The following is a 19,994-nucleotide window of genomic DNA, read 5'->3' as shown; positions in this document are numbered from 1 at the left end:
CCAAGGGGAATGGCTTGAACCTGCCCGAGGGGAGACTGAGATGAGCTCTTAGGCAGAAGCTCTTCCCTGTGAGGGTGCTGAGGCGCTGGCACAGGGTGCCCAGAGAAGCTGTGGCTGCCCCATCCCTGGCAGTGCTCAAGGCCAGGCTGGACACAGGGGCTTGGAGCAAGCAGCTCCAGTGGAAGGGGTCCCTGCCCATGGCAGGGGTTGGGGCTGGATGAGCTTTAAGGTCCCTTCCAACCCAAACCAGTCTGATCTGGGTTAGGTCTGTGCTCTGTGATGGTCAGATCATGCACCAGCAGATCTGGAGAAGGAATAGAGGGATATAATAGCCAGGGCTGGCTGCAGCTGTACTGGTAAGTAGAGACAGGAGGGGGTTTGGTGATGGTGCAGCTGCTCCCTTGGAATACGACAGGGATCGCCAAAGAGGAGCCAAGAGTTCAGTTGCTTTAATATTCCCCTGATAACCAGGAAACCCCACAATAGGGGAAGCTTTGTCCTTTCCTGTCTCATTCGGTGATGAACTTGAACAGTGAAAACCAAACCCAACCCCCAAATCCTATGTAATGTACTTACATCAATGACTACAGTTGGTCAGTCCCACAGATTAACTCCTGGTGGTAGGAAGGGTTTCTCCCCTCCTTTATGACTTGATTCTCTCGATTCAGTTGAACATTTCCTTACACTGCATCAGGAGCAGATCACCTCGGTTATTTCTTTGCTGCCAAGAAACAACTGCAGCACTTACAGTCACTCTTACAGACCTTCCCTGGTGCCCTTCTCCCTTCCCCGTCTGCCTCTGCTGTGTCCCTTTTGACGAGCAGTGACCAGAAGCACACACTGTGGTCCAGATTGGGGATTACTGCTGTGCCTAATAGGATTAGAAGATTGTCAGCACTAATCCTTATCCTGTTCTTTAGGCAGACTAACCTTTTACTTAGATGTTTGCCTCCTGTTGCACAATTAGTTGACTCCTCAGTGATTTCTCTACAGCTGCTGTTTTGTCCTTTTGTGAGGCCATTATAATGGATGCAGACCTCCATGGGGCTGGAACTGGATGATTTTCGGGTCCTTTCTGTGATTCTGTGGTGGGGCAGAGCCTACATGGAAGAGGGTGGGAAGGAGACTTAGACAAGGAATGGCTTAGTGGCTTGGGCAGAGAATCAGCCTTGGGTTGGTGTATTGCGTGCAGAAGGAATGCTTTGGCAACAGGCTGAGCATGGGGATGAAGGAAGGCAGGAATCATAGAATCATGGAATAGTTAGGGTTGGAAAGGACCTCAAGATCATCCAGTTCCAACCCCCCTGCATGGGCAGGGACACCTCACACTAAACCATCCCACACAAGGCTTCATCCAGCCTGGCCTTGAATCAATGGTAACTGGTTCCATAGGACACTTGGATGAGGGGGAAGAGAGAAGCGTTGTCCTCACAAGGGAGAGGAACTGTAGGAAGAGATAGGATTGAGATGGATGTTTGAATTAAATCAACTGTAGGCAAGACAATAACTTCAGGAGGGTTTTTGGAACAGGCCTATGTGCAGGTATTTGCCTCCAGCCCCTGAAAATGCTTTACAGAAGTGCCTGAACGTCTTTTGTCTTTCATTTGTAGGGAGTACCCAGAGGTTAAGGGACTTCAGGCCACATAATAAGCCCCAGCAGTGACAAGACTGGAATCCAGCGTTCCTTGAACTGTTTTCAGTGTGGTAAAGCACAGCAGTAATAAATGCCCATATATGCACACAACACACTGCAGGGCAGATGAGTGAAACCCTCAATCTCCAATTTAGGGAGAGCACATCACCTTATTTACTGCCCTTGCTCCGCAGACGCAAAATCACTGCACGGTTTCATTCCCTCCGTAGGTTCTGTTCCAGGCATTTATTGTCTGCAACTAATTCTTTTCCAGGGAGCCTGTAAACTGTTTGCTCCTTCAGGATCCAGTTGCTTTCTGTTACCAGAACAAGCTGAGGAAATGAATATCAATCACTCGGTGACTCTGTGCAGGAAGTAAAAGCGTGAGATAGCAGCCAAGCCAAGGAGGAAGGACAGAAACGCGGTACTTAAAAGGAGAGCCAAAAATGTTATTCGTGTGGTTGCTGAATATTATAGAGCCTTCTTCCTTTTGTGAGCTCTGCCTCCTTTGGATTAGGTCCTGCTCCCAGTGATCTCAGAGGGGATATTTGTTAGTAGCTTCAGTGAGAACAGGATCAAGCTATTGTCTGTGTGTTCTTCCTTGCCTTACCAGTGTTGCTCTTAAGATACAGCAAGGGACAAAAATGCTCTTGGCTTCCCAGAATCTGAGCATTTGGATCTAATCCTTGCATACAGCGCAGTGAAATGGGTTCAGAGCTGCCTGCTTCCAGCAAAGCTTTTTGAAGCCAGTGTGAAGCCTCTGTAAAACACTGACTCTCCTCACTCAGTAGGTGCTTTCCTGCACTCTGCATTGTGCTTCAGGTTCTCTAAGCTATGCTACAGTAAGTGTGATGGAGAGCAGGTCACTGCTGCAGAAATCAGGATGTGTGCTGGCTCACCCCAGTCTTCCACAAATCCCTTCTCCAGCTCCGGGAAGCACGAGGTACACCATAGCCCAGAGTGTTAATATTTAATGTCTTATGCACATAATGGACTCAGCTGTAATTATGAGTCCCACCGCGCACAATTGCTACTGGCAGGATGCAAAAGATGACTGCAGGTCTGTGAGGCTCCACCATTAGGGGTTGAAACATTGATCATTTCCATTCCCAAGAGCTGCAAATCCAGATGTACGAGTTTAAAGCAGAAGCTTCCATGGAAAGCTTGGGAGCCAATAAACATTCCCCTGCAATCTGTTACATTTAGACTTTGCAGCATCATCCTGCTGCATTGAATAAGAGTGACGGAACCCTGGGCAGGGCAGAGTGGTTTTGACAAGCCTATGCTCATGTCCAGAATAATCCAAGTGAATAAGCATTTAGGCAGTGATGCAGAGAGGAGTTAGTGCAGAAAACCTCTCAGTGTTCTCTTCTCAGTAGTGCTTTTTTTAACTTACAGATCCCTATTCCTCTCTTACATGAACTCTTGAAGCTGGCAGCATCCCTTTCAGACTTGGAAATGAAAGGAAACTGAAAGAACAGGAAAGCTGGCATTTTTAAGGCCCATTGGCACATCTTGGTGGGCAAATTCTCCTCCTTTGAGCCCAAATTGACTTTACCAGACAGGACAGGGCTTTCCCTTGCAGCAGATTTAATCACAGAATCATTAGGGTTGGAAGGGACCTTTGGAGATCGTCTAGTCCAATCCTGCTGCTAAGAGATGAGGCCCCAGCATTCACACCCTTTGTGCCAGCAGAACTTGGATCCTGCTTTATTGTGTTTGCCAGTTCTTCAGGGTGTTGAACAGAGGTGGAAGGGAATGTAGAGCGATGGTTCTCGTTAGGAACTCCTGCATTCCTGGTTTCACAGGAGGTTGGCTGGAAATCACAGGAGGTCGGTGGCCTTTCTTGGTTTGGTTTGGGGTTGGTTGCTTTGTTTTGTATGTAACACTAAGGTACAGCTATGGAAACCATCGCAAAAGGGGAGTCAGCCTGAATCCCTGCTCTTCATTCATGTCTCTGGCAATAGCTTCTCTGAATTTAGTCATGCAAAATCATCCCTGTACTGTACTTAGCGCACTCAAGCTTGGATCAAGTCCTCACACTTCTTACAGTGCAACAAACACATTTAACAGACAGGAAAACGAAATTAAAGGTTTCTCTGAGACAGGAAATCAATCTAATCCATTTGTTGTTTGGTTTTTTCCAGGCTCATATTTGGCACTCTTTACCCCGCATATTATTCCTACAAAGCCGTGAAATCAAAGGACATCAAAGAATATGTGAGTAATGAGGTTTGGGGTTGTGCTGCAGCGTTTATTTTCTTCCTCACCACTTTGTGAAGGTGTTGCCTGTATACTGGGAAAGCTCATAAACCAGTGCAAGGGGAAGAGTGGCCTGAAGATGGACTGGCACAAGTCTCAAATAAGACTTGAGTTTGTGCTTCTGGCTCCTCTGCTGAGTCGAAGTGCTCTTTGACAAATGTATGCTGTTTCTATGGTGGTGTGAGCTAAATATGGTCAACTTAAAAGGTGTTTGCACGCAGAGCTTTGCCTGTTTTCCTTTTGTTTCTGAAGAGCAGCATAAATCAAAGCCTTTTCAAAAAGCCTTGAAGCTTGATCTGCTCATTCAGAGCAAGGATCAGAGGAGGAAACTTGAAGCACATAGGACTGAATCCTCAGATGGAAACATCCTTCCGTGTGGAGTGACCTATTTACAGGCAGATGTGGTTGTACTGCCTCATCCTGTGGCTGAAAGATCTTCCCTGGGCCCAGTTTCTAAAGGCATATGGGGCCACCAAGGGAAGGTGCGGTGTGGGAGAATCAAACCCACCCGGATGCTCTTGGTGTCCTGTAGGACTTGTAGTGCCCTTCACAACCTGAGTTCTGTTACACTGAACCCGACTCAGCCTCCAGATCCTGACTCTTCAATCCTCTCAAGATCCCAAGGATAACAAGCCCATTTTCTCCTCTAACAGCACAGATGGGTATCCCTTTAAGTCCTTGCACCAGCTCAAACAGGGACTCACTGTGCCTGCTGAGATTTTCCCTTTCTATCAGTACCCTCCTTCAGTTAATGGTTGGGGTATTCTGAGAATCATTAAGTGCGGCAGAACCCATCAGATACTTACAGCAGAATGTCCCTGCAGCCCTTGCACAGCTTTGCTGCTCAAGGATTGCACATCCTTTGCTTAGGAAGGGTGGAGACGTGTGCTGGCATCCCCCAGCGGTGCCTGCCACTGATACTTAGTGTTTCCATAGCCCCTTTCTGGGACGTATTTTGTTGAAGGGTCCAATTCCTGTTGGGAATTCAATTGCAAATGAAGAACTCGCACCAGACACATGGGGTCGTGACCCAGGTGCGAGACCTGCTCTGCACTTACGGTCGTTTCTCAGTTGTGGCAGTACCTCTATTAGTGTCTGAAATAACCCAAAGCAGTAGCAGTTTACACTGACCCAGTACAAGCCTTCATCTCTTACTCCAGATAATCTCCCTGCAGTTTATTTTCATTAGTAATGGCCATTTTGATAAATGGTTTTGAGGCTGATCCGAGCCCTTCCACACCAGGTCTCGTTTGGTGTCGAAGTCTGGCTGGCAGGCATGTCCAGCTGAGGCTCTGAGGTATGTGGAAAACACTGACAGAAGCTGCCCTGGGAAGGCAATGTTCTTGGGCATTTGGCTGGGCCATTCCACTGCTGTCACACCAAATAGACATATAAATAAGTCCCAGGAGAGCAGTGCTATAGCTCTATATGGTGGCAGTTCCTCAGGGAATTATTGCAGTACCTGCAGGGAGTGGAGAGAGACTACAGGTACTGTCCCCACTGCATTGGGGAGAAGCCATTTCAGAGCTGGTGAGGTACAGATTTATTGCCACCTCCATCCTTCCTTCCCCAGAGCAGCACCCGGTGTAGGCATCCCCCTTGTACTGCCTTCTTTCCCTTATTCTATTGCAGTTATCCCATCCTTAGGTAACACTTGGGTCCAATTCTCTGATTTTCATCAGAATAGTTTAGCTGGGCTTTAAATGCCTTTTAGTGACACAAATCCCCAGATCCCTGAATTACTCAAGATCCTACAGTTTCCCTGACCAAGTCACAGCTCCCAAGCACTCTTTCTGTGTCTGTTGCTATCACCACAAAGGTGTTCATCCATAAATCACCCATCAAGCAGTGCACGCCACACTGGAGTTACCATGGTTGAGCACTGACAGCACAACATATACTTTTACTACCAGTATGAGGTGAAATGCTCTCACCCAAGCCCCAGGTGAGGGATTTAAGCTGATTCACTCGCCCTTGTCACTGCAGTGTGCTCAGAGTGTGGATGTGAGGAGGCACCACCAAGTGATGCACACTGATTCAGTAAGTTGGGGTGAGCTGATTGTGCTCCTGAGCCCTGGATCGTGGGATGGGCAATTACCTCTTTATATCTCCCTGGCTGGTTTCCCCTGCTTGTAGATGTTATGCAAGTAAATACAGTTTGTCTTCATTGCAGTTTGGCCAACACCCTAGTGTTCGCTTTTGTCAAGATGAGCCAAGTGAGGTTGTTAATGCCCTGTGACAGGGCTGTGGTCCTCTCTAAGGACAGAGCCAGGCTGCTCTTCTCTTCATAAGGCCAGTCCTAAAGGCCACAGTCTCTTGCTTCCCAAGGGTCTCTGTGGAAACCTGTTGTGTTATGTGCTGAGGTGGGGTATTTCGCGCATCTTCAAGTCCATAGTAGTTGTTAAACACACAAGGGGGAGGTGGGAAGAACCAGAGCATTCTTTTTCTGTGGGAGTTACTCTGTACATTTGTGCCTGTAAGAGATAGTTCAAGGCCCCTGGGGGAGAATGAACTGACACTTGTTTTACTTATCAGGTCAAATGGATGATGTACTGGATCATATTCGCGCTCTTCACGACAGCAGAGACATTCACGGACATCTTTCTATGCTGGTGAGCACCACACGGGAGAGGGTCTAATCATCTAATCCCAAGAAGTCCTTGGCTTGATGTTGCAGCTAAAGGTTGTCCTGTTGCCCGTTAGTCTCCTGTATACTTTACAATGCTACCCGAAAGCCACAGTGTGGATCTGCACCTTTATATTGCATGTTGCTTGGCAGCAAAGGTTCTTGTATTCCAGTTTCAGGCAGATAAGTGTTATCTTAAAAGCAGAAAAACAGAGAGACGAAAGGTACATAAACATATCAATGAAACATTGATTTGCTGGTTTGCTCTTTGCTCCCTCATAATGACTGGGGATGCTATGAAGGCAGCATCTGTGCTCTTTGCATATAGAAAGGTCCTCTTATCACACAGCAGACTCTCTTTCAGACCATTCAATAATGGCCCCGATACCCAAGTAAAGCTTTACCCACATGCTAGTTGAGATGTCGGTAAAGGTGAGTGGATGTATTCGGGTCTTTGGACTTTTCAGTAAGCAAAAGCTTCCCTAACCAGACTGGCCAGTCCCTTCCTGTGCTGAGCATCTCCAAGGGCAGTGGTTAAATTGGGAGTGGACACTAATAGCTCTTTTTCTCCTAGGTTTCCATTCTACTATGAACTCAAAATAGCTTTTGTAGCTTGGCTGCTGTCTCCGTACACAAAAGGCTCCAGCCTCCTGTACAGGAAATTTGTTCATCCAACACTGTCTTCAAAAGAGAAGGTAACCACAGGTGCCTGGATGGAGCAGATCTGCAATGTGTTTACTCCCGTCTTCCTGTCACTCATTTTCACTGAAGGACTGGGAGTTGCTGATTCCCTTCCCCTATCATTTGACCATCTCCTTTGGTTGGTGGTTTTGTTCTTCGTTATTTCAATACTGGCATCTGTTCAGCACACTCACACGTATTAACTCATCTTTGTGCACTTGAGACGTTGGGAGTGAGGGGGATAAAAATACCTCCTGGGCTGCTCTGCACGTAGTGGCTGGATATAGCTGAGTGCTGCGTTGTGGCTGGCTGTAACAAACAGGGGCTGGCAGCCAGGGCTCCTTGACTTTGTTTCCCAGCTCTGCCTAAAACATGGTGCAGCACTAAAACGAATGGCCCAGCCTGTCTAAAGCAGGCTTAGCAAGCACTGTATAGCCTGCTGAAGTAAGACATGCAGCACGCTGAGGTCCTGGGTTGAGAAACGTCTTGCTCAGATTAACTCTGGGGGGAGGCAATACAGCTTGGATCATTCGCCTGCCTAAGAGATTCCTGTGGCTGTGAATGGGACGTTGTCAGGCAGAGCCATTTGGCTCATGGGAATGCATGGGCCAAGAATAGCCATCAGTCACGTACCAACCTGCAGACTACTAAGAAGTAAATAACTGTTTCCTGCATTGGCAAGTGTGGAAATGAAAGCTCTGTTTAGCCGCAGGCAGTGCGTGAGCAGCTGTATCTCAGTCCTGTCCAAGGGGGACAGTGGGGATCAATCCCCTGTCTCTCTGCACCCTGGGAACTTCTACTTTTCACAAACAGTGCTTATGCATTTTGGGTTGCCACCTCTTGTCTACTAGGAATAGGGAGGGAATCACTACACAGCCAGCAGCTTCTCGTGGCCTCCAGTCCTCACTAACCCAGCTCATCCAGCGCCTCAGTACTAGAACTCATTGTCATCCATCATCATCCAGACCCCTATGTCTTGAGGGAGGGAAGGTGAGGGAAGGAACTTTCATAACCATTTCACTGTATATTGAGCGGCATCAAATCTGGAAGCTCTGGACCTACCAAGTCTATGGGCATGTTGAAGCTGGCCATTGCAGTGATGGGAGAGATGACTCAGATACTTCTGAGACCACCAGTCCTGGCTGCAGAGCAGTACAGCTTCATCCGCCCAGTGTCATAATACACTTCTTTATAACTATGGGGCAATGAATTTATCTTTAGAGTCCATAGATTGCAAATGGCTCCTGGTCCATTCTGCCCAGGTCGATGTATCTGTCTTGTTTCCAAGACCCATTGATGGTCATTGCACACCATGCAAGTGTATCCCAACTTTGGATCCCAATCTTCTATTTGCAGAATAACAAGTTCCCAAAGCCTGCCATGGGAGTTACTACTCCCCTGCAGACCTTTTGTCTTTGCAAACACTGGCTGTGAGCTTGTCTCCAGCCAAGGCGAAGGAAATGGATGGTACCTACCTCCATAAAAGATGCCATGGCCCTGCCAAGAGTTCGAGGCTTGGAACACTCTGAACTTGTCCTTCCTTTGCTTTATTGTTTGCTTGTTTTGTTGCTTGCTGTGACAGGAGATCGATGACTGCCTTGTCCAGGCCAAAGACCGGAGCTACGATGCCCTTGTCCACTTTGGGAAGCGGGGGCTGAACGTCGCAGCCACGGCAGCCGTCATGGCAGCTTCGAAGGTAAAGGTGCGGGTCAGGATGGTCACACATCAGCTTCTCAGCTGCATCCATCACCACCAGCAGCCACACTGTGGAGGGGGAGAGATGGGGAGGGATCCTCTCACTGGTTTTGATCATGCCTCCCAGTCGCCCATTCACCAGCCACATAGGAGCCTCTTGGGATGAAGACAGTAAGTGTGGCGATGGGCAACCTACAGGAGTTGGACGTGCAGGATTAAGACTGCATTTACTTCAGTGTCAATACCCAGGTGACAGCATTAGGAATTCTGTTCATCACAGCCTGTGCGCTTCCTTTTCACTGGCAAAACAGGAGCGTGCTTCCATGGAAGGTTAGGTTCACCATTAGGTGAACACAGCGCCCTGCCAGGGAGATCTTTGATGAGTACCTTCTGTGGTGAAGGAAAGCCCTTCTGCACCCCTATTCTTCAGTTATTATGCTGAATAGTTGGGAAGCCTGGCTAATGTGGGTACTGACAGAGAGCAGACGTGATCTATGAAGGCTCAAAGTTCATCTGCAAGGCTTCCACATAACATACCCAGCATATAATTCTCTGGAGACATGTTTATGTAAGAGCGAATGGGAAGTGGCATGAGTTTTGGAGAAGGATATTGGATGAGTGGTCTCATTTGAGGAGGCGCATCCTGTACTCAGTTCCTGGCTTAGGGCCAGTACCAGAAAATAGCTGTTATCTCTGTTTCCTTGCTTGCATAAAAGCTGCGAGGACTTGATAACTGCATTTTGTGGTCCTGCTGTCTGGCCATGGATTAGCATGGCTTAGGGTAAATGTGCGCAGCGACTGTGCCCTTGTGTTTTGGGGGCAAGAGTTGTATAAAAGGGTACGGCTTTTGAGCAGTCAGATACAGCGCCTCTTGCAAAAGGATAATAGAAACTTATGGGCACTGGTATTAGGAAAAATGTGTGAAAGGGAGTTGAAGGAAGTTATTTCCCTCTTCAGATGCTTTTCGTATGACCCCAGGCACATCATTTTAGTACGTCTTGGCCTTACCTTCTGTAACGAACACATGATACATCCTTAGGAGCCCAAATACCATTAGGTCTATACAGCATGTTGAATGCAAGGTACTATAGAAGCGGGGAGCCCCTGGGGTGTGCCATGCACATGTAGGATCACAAGGATATGCAGAAGCTATGCCTTTTTCCAAAGAAAAACCCCCAATTGCCTTCCTTTTCCCCACCAAGCATTGTGCAGCCTGTGCTTATTAGCCGTGGCTCAGTTCTCCTGACCTGTTTGCTGCTCTGCTAACCCAGGGACTGGAAGCTCATCCAAACCTGGACTGAACCCTGGGATAAATGTGGACCTCGGGCAGAGCTATGTATTGTATGCCTAACAAAGCAATGTGTGTGATGCTTTCGTGACACTTAACACTTTTGCTGCTGCTATGTAAGCCCAAAGAAGTCCCTTCATGGGCATAAATAGGCCCTGGGAATGCCAGTTTTGCAGCACTGCCTTTGCTCCAAGCCTCTTCCTGCGAGGTGCTGCAGATTCTTTGTGCTAGAGCTGGTTTGAGGCCAGAGTGAGAAACTGTGTGTGAATCCTGAAGGAACCCTGCCTCCTGTTTGGGTACCTCCTGAATCTGAGATGCTCAGACCCCCAGTGCCAACCTGTTCATCTCACGCTGTCTTCAGCCTGAATGAGCAGTCAGCACCATGGTTCTTCTTCCCACTGTTCTGCTTTTCTGGTGTTCTCCATAACCTCGCTGCCTTGGAATGGGGCTCCAGTGGCAATGGGAAGCTGGATAGAAGGGAGAAGAGCCTCCAGGGTACAAGGAAGCCATTGTTTTGTATGAATGAAGCTTCCCATTCAGTGATGGAAGAAAGCAACGCTGTGACTTGTGTGGAATTGTTGTGTGGCACATCTGCCAGCCTAAACTGAGAGATACTGCACCCTGTCAATGGACCAGAGGAGTCTTCCCTGCCCACTGCTTTGGGGAGGGGAAAATGAGCTGTTATAAGATTGAGAGGTTGTTGTTGGATGGATGGATGGATTGATTTTTACAACAAAGGAAGGGCTGTTCATGTCTTTGCTTCAGCCTTGACTTTTAGATTACCCTGAATATGTGAGGGAAAACAGGACTCCTGGCTTCCTTCAGTGCTTTGGTGTGTGGCCTCCAGCAAGTTCTTTGCTTCTGTGTGCCTCAGGGTGCAGATCCAGGAGACAGGGTGAGCTGATCTGACGGCTTTCCTCCTCCAAAGTGGGGTGATGCTCCTGCTCCCAGTGTGTTACTGTGCATCAGCTCTTTGGACCTCCTCAGGTTCTCTCTAATCTATCACAAATCTAATCCAGAAAGGGCAGGAAAGGGAATTCTGCTTTTTGAGCCCACAAATGAGTCTCAAATGCCTGAGCCAGCACAAGGGAAGGGATGGAGCTGTGTTGTGAAGGGTATGGCCCGAGGAAAGGAAAGCAAGGTGCTGGTGCTGTGAAGCAGACAGATCAGCTGTGCTGCTCATGCAGCCACACCCTTAATGCATTTACACTCTTCATGGTGTGATTGTCAGGAGTGGTTAATGCAGCTTCTGCCCCTTGCCCTTCTCAGACTGGATGTGTTGTGTTTTGGGCTGAGCGGCTGTGATTTACGGGCTATGTGTTGCAGTACAGAAGCTGAGCTGAGGTTCCTCAGCTATTCAGCATGTGAAATGTGACCAGTCAGGTGTGGATTTGTCTCCATTTAGCTGTCTCTGCTATGAAGGAAGCCCTTCCCAAGAGATATGAGCAGGTAGGGGTGGTAACAGGGTTTGTTGCCCTGGTTTTCAGCTGCTGTTAAATGTATGTCAATGCCTTCACTTGCTCACTTGAGAAGGAGGTACTGCAGAGATGGATTATGCTGCATGAGATATATTTAAATGACTATCTGGAAAGCACTTTGAGCAGACAGATGCTAGGCAAGACTGCAGTGCTGTCCCTAGGGGGGAGTTTCCAAGGAGGAAGGGAAGAGAATATTATTCCTATGGCTTGGTTGTCCCATCCGGCTAACCTGTGGTAAGTGTTGAGTGTAGATGGGAAAGTGAGCCCTTCAGGACTTCAGGTTCATTTGGCTTCGGCCTTTAATGGATCGTGTTAGAACTGGAACCTATATATAGAACCTATAGATCATAGAATCATAGAATAGTTAGGGTTGGAAAGGACGTTAACATCATCCAGTTCCAACCCCCTGCCATGGGCAGGGACACCTCACACTAAACCATCCCACCCAAGGCTCTGTCCAACCTGGCCTTGAACATTGCCAGGGATGGAGCATTCACAACTTCCCTGGGCAACCCATTCCAGTGCCTCACCACCCTAACAGGAAAGAATTTCCTCCTTATATCCAATCTAAACTTCCCCTGTTTAAGTTTTAACCCGTTACCCCTTGTCCTATCACTACAGTCCCTAATGAAGAATCCTCTTCAGAAGTACTGAGCTCCTACAGCTCCCTTGGAAAACATGGCTTTTACCAGTAAGTGAATGTGAGGATCTGTCTTCACTTGCTGCTTCACTTGGATCAATGGGCAAGGAAAAGGTGCTTTTGTACTAAGAAATGGACCCTCAGACTTTGCAAATCAGCATCGTCTAGTGGCAAATACACAGTGAGCTGCTGGGCTGGAAGTGTCCTCTGCCCAAACCTGTTCTCAGTGAACTGGCTAAACTCTAAAGGCTCCTGTACTTGGAGACACGTTTCTCACTGTGCAGAGCCCTGTTCTTTCCTTTCCCTGAGCTGTGCTAACTCATCATAGAATCATAGAATAGTTAGGGTTGGAAAGGACCTCAAGATCATCCAGTTCCAGCCCCCCTGCCATGGACAGGGACACCTCACACTAAACCATCCCACCCAAGGCTTCATCCAACCTGGCCTTGAACACCGCCAGGGATGGAGCATTCACAACTTCCCTGGGCAACCCATTCCAGTGCTTCACCACCCTCACAGGAAAGAATTTCCTCCTTATATCCAATCTAAACTTCCCCTGTTTAAGTTTTAACCCATTACCCCTTGTCCTGTCACTACAGTCCCTAATGAAGAGTCCCTCCCCAGCATCCCTATAGGCCCCCTTCAGGTACTGGAAGGCTGCTCTGAGGTCTCCACGCAGCCTTCTCTTCTCCAGGCTGAACAGCCCCAACTTCCTCAGCCTGTCTTCATACAGGAGGTGCTCCATCATGATAAGATCTTAGGGCAAGGCCCCTGTCTTCATTCTATCTTTTATTTTAGCCATTCATTTTATCCATCACCTATTTATCCATGTAGCACAAGTCAGCTGGCTGCGATTGCATCTGTGTGTGGCAGACTGCTGTTTGTACATTTACTACAGGCTAAGATGCTGCAAGCACAGCCACAGCTTCCTAACCTCTAATCCCTTGGCCCTTTCACCTCTCTCTCTTAAATAGCCCCCGGTTTTAGCTAGCCAACTGCAGGCTCGTCTCCCTTCCCCTCCCTCCTGCTCCGCTCTGTTTTGAAGCCACATTTGTGCTAATGCTGGCACAAACCTGTGCCAGTTCATTTCACAGGCTGAGGAGCTGTCAGTGTTCCAGGTACCCTGGCCCTGTCCAGCTTGGCTCACTTGGGTGTTTTCTCTCTCCAGAGAGTCTATTTTTGCTGCTCTCTGAGCAGACAGCACTGGATATCTGCTCTTATTACACCCTGCAAGGTGCTCAGCACAGATCTTTTCCCTGTCCCTAGCAGCTTGTGTCCCCATCAAGGAGCATAATCTGATTTGGGGCTCTGTAATCCTGTCCTCATTGCTTGGTCATTCTGTCACACGCTGTGACTTCAAGTGATTCAGTCCTAAGTGGCAGGATTAGGTGACCAGGCAGTAAATCCTGCTGCTCTTTGTGTGCTTTCCATTAGTTCCAACTAATTCAGCATTCCTGCTCCCAAAGGGCCCTGGGCACTGCCTGCACCTTCTTTCCAGCTCACTTCAAGGGAGGAGAGGCAGGGGAGCCTGCGTTTGGATCACAGCAGAAGGAGAGCAGCAGCAGCAGGTTGTTACAGCCCCAGCAGTGGTGCTGGTGCCACTGGAGACATCAGATGGAAGCATGGGCATAAGTGGGTTTTTCACTGACACCAGTCAGGTTTCTAACATGAGCAGCTGGGGTCCATAGTGGCTGCAATGAGGAGAGGCACCAATGGCTTGGAGGCACATCCAGCACATCCGTATGTACTCCCTTGCTGTCACCGTGCTCTCAGCACTTTCACATGCTCTGCTGTCACCCTGAGCCTCCTGCCCTCTGCTGCCTTGCCCCGTCCCCAGTCCCCTGCTCATCTGTTCCCTGCTTGCCTTCCCTGCCCTTGCCTCCTCTGTCTCTGCAATGCACCCACCGCCAGTTTTACACTATCAGCTCTCTGACCCTCCCCTTCAATCCCCAGGGTTTTCCAGATCCTCTTTGCATGTAGCCTTATTCGTCACCCCGAACAAATGAATTCTGCCAAACAGGCCAGTGTCTTTCCCTGTCTCCAAGACAAATCCTGCTGCCAACCACTTAACCATCCCCAAGCTGCAGCTTCAACTCAGTTCTTCAACGGAGAGCGGCAGAAAGCACCCTGCAGCCATCAGATCATCATAACCCAAAGCTTTCTTATAATGTACCTTCTTCTGCCCTCCTGTGTGTGGGGCAGGGACAGTTTGCACAGCAGCTGGTGCTGTGCCCCTTGTACAGCCTGTCTTTAAGAAGGGGACCGGGGCACGGCATGCCGCTGGCAGCGGGCACAGCGCCTTGGCTGGGGATGATGGATGAGGATGGAGCAGGCACGCATGAGTGGTGATGATGAAAAGCCTGTTTGTGCCTAATAAGTCTGAGAAACAGTCCAGGAGTCTTTCATGCATGGGGAAATGTGGCTTGTGGGCTGCCAGAGCCAGCAGTCACTGGGGATGGGTCAAAAGGAGCAGGCATGCAGATGAGGGTTTCACTGTGTGCATCCACCTCTTTAACGCTCGGGAGTGCAGCATCAGCAGTTCCCAAACTGCCTCAGCTCCCAGCCCTGTCTGGTTTGTCACTTCCATTTCCACTTTTGGGCTCATCATCCCCTAGGGATTGCACTACTTTAGGGGCCTTTAGCTGAAGAAATATATCAGGAAGGTTCCCAGTGTGTTTGCTGTTTTTTAAGCTAGGGTATTGGAGGGGAAATGCTGGTAATGATTTAGATCCAATCTCTAGTCAAACAGCATCTTTTCACTCTTTTCTAGTATGTCTATTATAGGTAGTGCAGCTGCCTGAAAGTAAATATTTAGATCCCTTATTTTCTATGAGGATTGAGACTTATTTACTGTGGAGGAAAAACGTGTGTGGGGCAGAGATGCTGCCTTTTGTGACGTGACAGTGGAGAACTGCGCTTTTCCTTGAATGGGGAAAGAGGGAAGCAGGGGGTAAGGAGTATCCTTTCCTTTAAGATGCTGGAGGAAGCCTCTTTGTAATGATTAGATCCCACTGCTTGGAAGGGGGGGGGCATTCTTCACTTACTAGGCACATCTGAGGACAGTTCTGATCCATCTGCTTAGCACCCTATCTGTAATGGCCATGTTACAAAGGAGAGCACACAACACGGCCAAGAGCAGCCGTCAGGAGTGATTTAGAGTATGCAGTTTGAGAAGCCTTTGGGGACCAAAGTGTTATCTCAGAAGGGCTGAACGTGCTGCTTTAGAAAATAGCTTCCTCTAAAGGATCTCCATTTGGGATCCAGAATCAAAGATCTCATGGCTGAGCTATGTTACACCACTGAAGAGGAACAGCAAATGGCTTTCTTGGTAGCGTGCACTGATCATGGTACTGTGACCTGTTCCTGTCGTGGTGTGATGTATCTTTCATTCTTAAGCCTTTGAGCATCTGTTTCTCCCAAATCAGCAATAACCCGGTGCTGTTGGAGCTGCAGGCCAGGTTTCTCTCTCTCACTGGCTCCTTCGCTGGTGTCTCCAAGCAGCCGACAATGGGCAGTGAATGCCCAGGACAGCAGAACCAAACAATAAACTTGCGCAGAGAGAGCAGCCTGGGAGAGACAATCACAAACAGTTCCCAGGAGAGGAAGTGAACGGCACAAACAAAAAGGGTGGATGAAGTGAAGCTTCCACCATCAACATTAACGTCAGCTGTGGTTTCCCTTTGAGTCTCTGATGCTGTCTGACATCTCCGAAGCGGGTGGCGAGGAGGCACGGCACGCAAGGGCTGGCCATCAGGATGTTGCGTGTAGGATATTTGTGCTCATAGCGGGGCAGAAGCAGTTTTCTCCTTCACTGTGCTCAACAGCATAAAGCCGATGGGTTTGCTCTTAGCAAATGATAACGTTTCTGTGTGCAAACTCCGACTCATTGCTGGGTGTAGGTTACCCTGCTCTTGCAGGGGGGTTGGACTAGATGATCTTTTGAGGTCCCTTCCAACCCTTGGGATTCTGTGATTCTGTGATTCTGTGGGTGTGATTCCTCATCCTTACCCTGTTTCTCCTAAGAGCTGGCAGTCACCAGGACTGAAATGACTGAAGACAGGCTGAGAGATTGAGGCCGTTCATCCTGGAGAAGGGAAGGCTGTGTGGAAACCTCAGAGCAGCCTTCCAGTGTCTGAAAGGGGCTACAAAGATGCTGGGAAGGGTCTCTTCATTAGGGACTGTAGTGATAGGACAAGGGGTGATGGGTTCAAACTGAAACAGGGGAAGTTTAGATTGGCTATAAGGAGGAAGTTCTTCACTGTGAGGGTGGTGAGGCACTGGAATGGGTTGCCCAGGGAAGTTGTGAATGCTCCATCCCTGGCAGTGTTCAAGGCCAGGTTGGACAGGGCCTTGGGTGACATGGTTTAGTGTGAGGTGTCCCTGCCCATGGCAGGGGGTTGGAACTGGATGATGTTAAGGTCCTTTCCGACCCAAACCATTCTGTGATTCTATGACTGCCGTGTGTCCCTCACCTAATCCTGCACCTAAATTAGTTATAAATGCACTCTGTTCTTAATCATCTTAAGTCCGGGTTACAGAGGTGCCCGTCTCCAGTGGGAAGCATCCATGAGGTGCAAGGAGCAGAGTGGCACCCAATGGTGTTTGTAATTTGCTTTACTCTCTGAACACACTTGCTACGTAAACCCCTGTCAGCTGAGGTTATGAAGTGGTTTCTCCATCTCTCTGGGAAAGCCGAGGAAGGGAGAACCTTCACCCAAAGGTGTAGTCTAAAGACGGGTGTCCCTGCTTCTTATGTGTACGTGAGTCCCTTCCCATGGTGCCCAATGTCATGCTCATGTCTCGCCTCGATTACTTATGCTTCAAGTAGACCTTATTCTCAAAGCTTTGATGTGTGTTGCCACAATGGCTCTCTTTTTTCCCTTGCTAGGTCTCTCAGCTACTTCATTTACACTTGTATTGGGACCAGAAACAAGGGCAGGTAATCTGCTGAGTGCTTTTACTAACCCCTAACTAATGTCTGCCTCCCCATTAGATTAGCTTGAACTGTTTTCAGCTGAGATTGGGCTGAGGCCAGATGCTGTCTGCTCTGCTTCCAGTAGGTAGATCCTGCGTGCTGAGCTTTAAAAGCCTGTCTTTGATCTCATGAGCAAAATGCCTTCCAAGTGCTCTGCTGGCAATCAGAGAGACTCCAGCAGCCAGGCAGGGAGCTTTGTATGTGGAAAACCCATCTAACTCGGGTTGTTGCTACTGCATTGGCCAAGCTGCTGTGTTTGCTGTTGTTTTCTTCTTGCTAATGGATAAAGGGAGCCTCTCCTGCTGCCGTGAGCCCCTTAGGGTGGTTGGGGCTGCAGCGAGATGCATCTCTGCGAGCATTTTCTGATAGGTGTTGTTGGGGAAGTGCTGCTGACACTGTGGTGATAACCAGCATCCTAGGAACATGCACCGCACCTTGTAGTGAGTGTGTGCAGGATGGAGCGGTAACATGCATGCAGATGTATAACCAAAGTTACAACAGAAAGAGAGGGTTAGTGTTGTGGTGTCCGTTAACTGCTGACCCTAAGGCACAACAGGCCGGGAGGTGCCACCCTCTATTAACACTGATTGTATTAAAAGCTTGTCTTCCGTGACTTGACATGTTTTGGTTCCTGATTTGTTACTTCACTGTGCTGTTACAGCTGCAGAATGGAGCTTGTAGGTATTGGAGGTGTTTTGAAGCCTCAATAATACCTACAGAATCTTTCAGATTGTCAGACTGAAGGTATGAGAAAACCTAGACACTCATTTGTGTGTATTGAGATCATATTTAATGGGACTGTGATACAAATTGCAGAGTCTTTAATTCTGTGCCTAATTTCGTTTGCCTGTGTAAAGCTGCCTGTGTCTGTGGAGTATTTCTAATGAATAATTCCATTGGATGCAAACCCAGTTTTCCCAGGCTCCGAAGTCCGTCTCCATCTAAAAAGTTCTACTTCAGATGCGCATGCAGAGATTAATTATAGAGAGGAAAACAATTAAAACAGTTCCAGCTGTTTCTGCTGCAGAGCCTTTACAGAGTGCCCATCCCAGTGCCCATCCCAGTACTGACTTCAGGCTTTGGAAAGGATCAAGATTCCTCATCCTTCCAAGCCAATGCTGGTTGCATCAGTGCTTGTGCTCTGGGCCCACAGAGCTGAATGGTCATTCCTGGAGGTGATGATGTCTGTAGCATCTAGAGGGAGGTAGGATGCAGGTTATTTGGCTTTGAGTGCTCAGTATAGACTTTGATAGGGGTTTGGCCCACTCTTGAAAGCAAAACTAAGGCGAGAGTGTGCCAGATGTGGGTAAGGAAGGTGAGCCTGTGCTGCAGCTGCAGTTTTGACTGAAGTAGGTAAATGTGCCTAAATTAGTTTTAGATTAATTACTACGCTACATGAATGGGAGCTTTAATTTCCCTTAGAATCAGAGATGAGCTTCAGCTTAAATGTCCCTGGTGTGATGGACGATGCCCTAATACCATTGGTAGCGTTATGAATCTAAATAAGGTGGATGCAAGTGACAGCAGCTCCTGGGGGATGATATTACAGTGCTCTTTTTAGTGTTTCTGTTCTCTTCAGTAACACCAAGCCCTGCCCCAAACTGGGCTTCTTTCCTATAGAGACAGAACTGCCCATGTATGGACCCAGAGAGGTTGGTAGATCCCGGGAGAAGAAGAGGCAAAGGAAGCCTGAAGAGGTCTGCTTTCAGCTTGTGCGGCACTTACGGGGATGGGCTTTCCTATGGGCAGGAAGATGAGATGACTTTGGGAGCAGATACACTATAGTGAGCAGGGAACGGTCATACTTCCTCCCACTTGTTGCCATCACTGTACTGGATCAGAAGTGCCATGCTTACAGGGACAGTCTGTGTCCTAGGAGAAGCAGGATGAGCTGGAAGCTGAGTCTAGGCAGGCACACTTTGTGCCCAGAAAGAGTAAGGCTCAGTCTTCCAGCACCTCATGCTTCTGTCCTCTACCAGGAGATCAAATCCCCAAAATACAAGTCAAAAGACAGAAAAACATCCCCTTGGGTCCATTCCCACTGTGATTCCAGCCCTATGGAACCTCTTGGATCCCCCATCAGCCATGTTCAGCTCCATGTCCATGAGCTCCAGCTCATTGCCAATGGATAATCCCCTATCTGCCAGCGCAATGTCCTGACCTGGCAGCTGATGTTCAGTGAGGGGAGAAGAGGTGGTGTCATCCCAATCCCTGCTTTCTAAAGGTTCTATAGTAACATGATACTGGTTTGCTGTTGAAATGGTACCATAGCTACTGTCATATTACTGCTGTCATGCTCTCTGGGATAAACCTAGCCCAGATCTCTGCTGCACCCATGCCTTTGGCCTATGGCATAGCCATAGCTTCAGGACCTGGACCTTCCCTCCGTGCAGACTCACAGTGTGCTGAAATTCCTGGGATATCTCCTATGTCTGTAGCAGTTGGAAGAGCACCTGCACCATCACAGCCAAGATGGTAAATACCAATTCCCCAAACAGCTGCTCTGCATCTTCCATGTGATTGTTTGAACCAAGCCCAGCCCGAGATGTGCGCGGTGCTGAATCTGTTCGGTTGTGAAGCCCAGCTCTTAATCATAGAATCCTAGAATAGTTAGGGTTGGAAAGGACCTCAAGATCATCCAGTTCCAACCCCCTGCCATGGGCAGGGACACCTCACACTAAACCATCCCACCCAAGGCTTCATCCAACCTGGCCTT

General features: G+C 48.5%; 1 protein-coding gene across 3 annotated transcripts in view; it reads left to right on the top strand.

Annotated features, from left to right (window-relative positions):
- The window catches only part of REEP1 (receptor accessory protein 1), a 69,137-nt gene that overhangs the window by 23,886 nt on the left and 25,257 nt on the right, over positions 1–19,994 (top strand). For all 3 annotated transcript variants that reach the window (XM_065661498.1, XM_065661506.1, XM_065661486.1), the window contains exons 2-5: positions 3,781–3,853; positions 6,431–6,507; positions 7,096–7,216; positions 8,785–8,898. In XM_065661498.1, coding sequence (XP_065517570.1) covers positions 3,781–3,853; positions 6,431–6,507; positions 7,096–7,216; positions 8,785–8,898 — 385 coding nt within the window. The remainder of the gene's footprint in view (positions 1–3,780; positions 3,854–6,430; positions 6,508–7,095; positions 7,217–8,784; positions 8,899–19,994) is intronic.

This window comes from Lathamus discolor, chromosome 1 (genome assembly GCF_037157495.1).
Source record: "Lathamus discolor isolate bLatDis1 chromosome 1, bLatDis1.hap1, whole genome shotgun sequence".
In the NCBI taxonomy this organism is placed as follows: Eukaryota; Metazoa; Chordata; class Aves; order Psittaciformes; family Psittacidae; genus Lathamus; species Lathamus discolor.
Note: the sequence above shows the minus strand (reverse complement) of the source record. Positions and strands in the feature narration are given on the sequence as shown.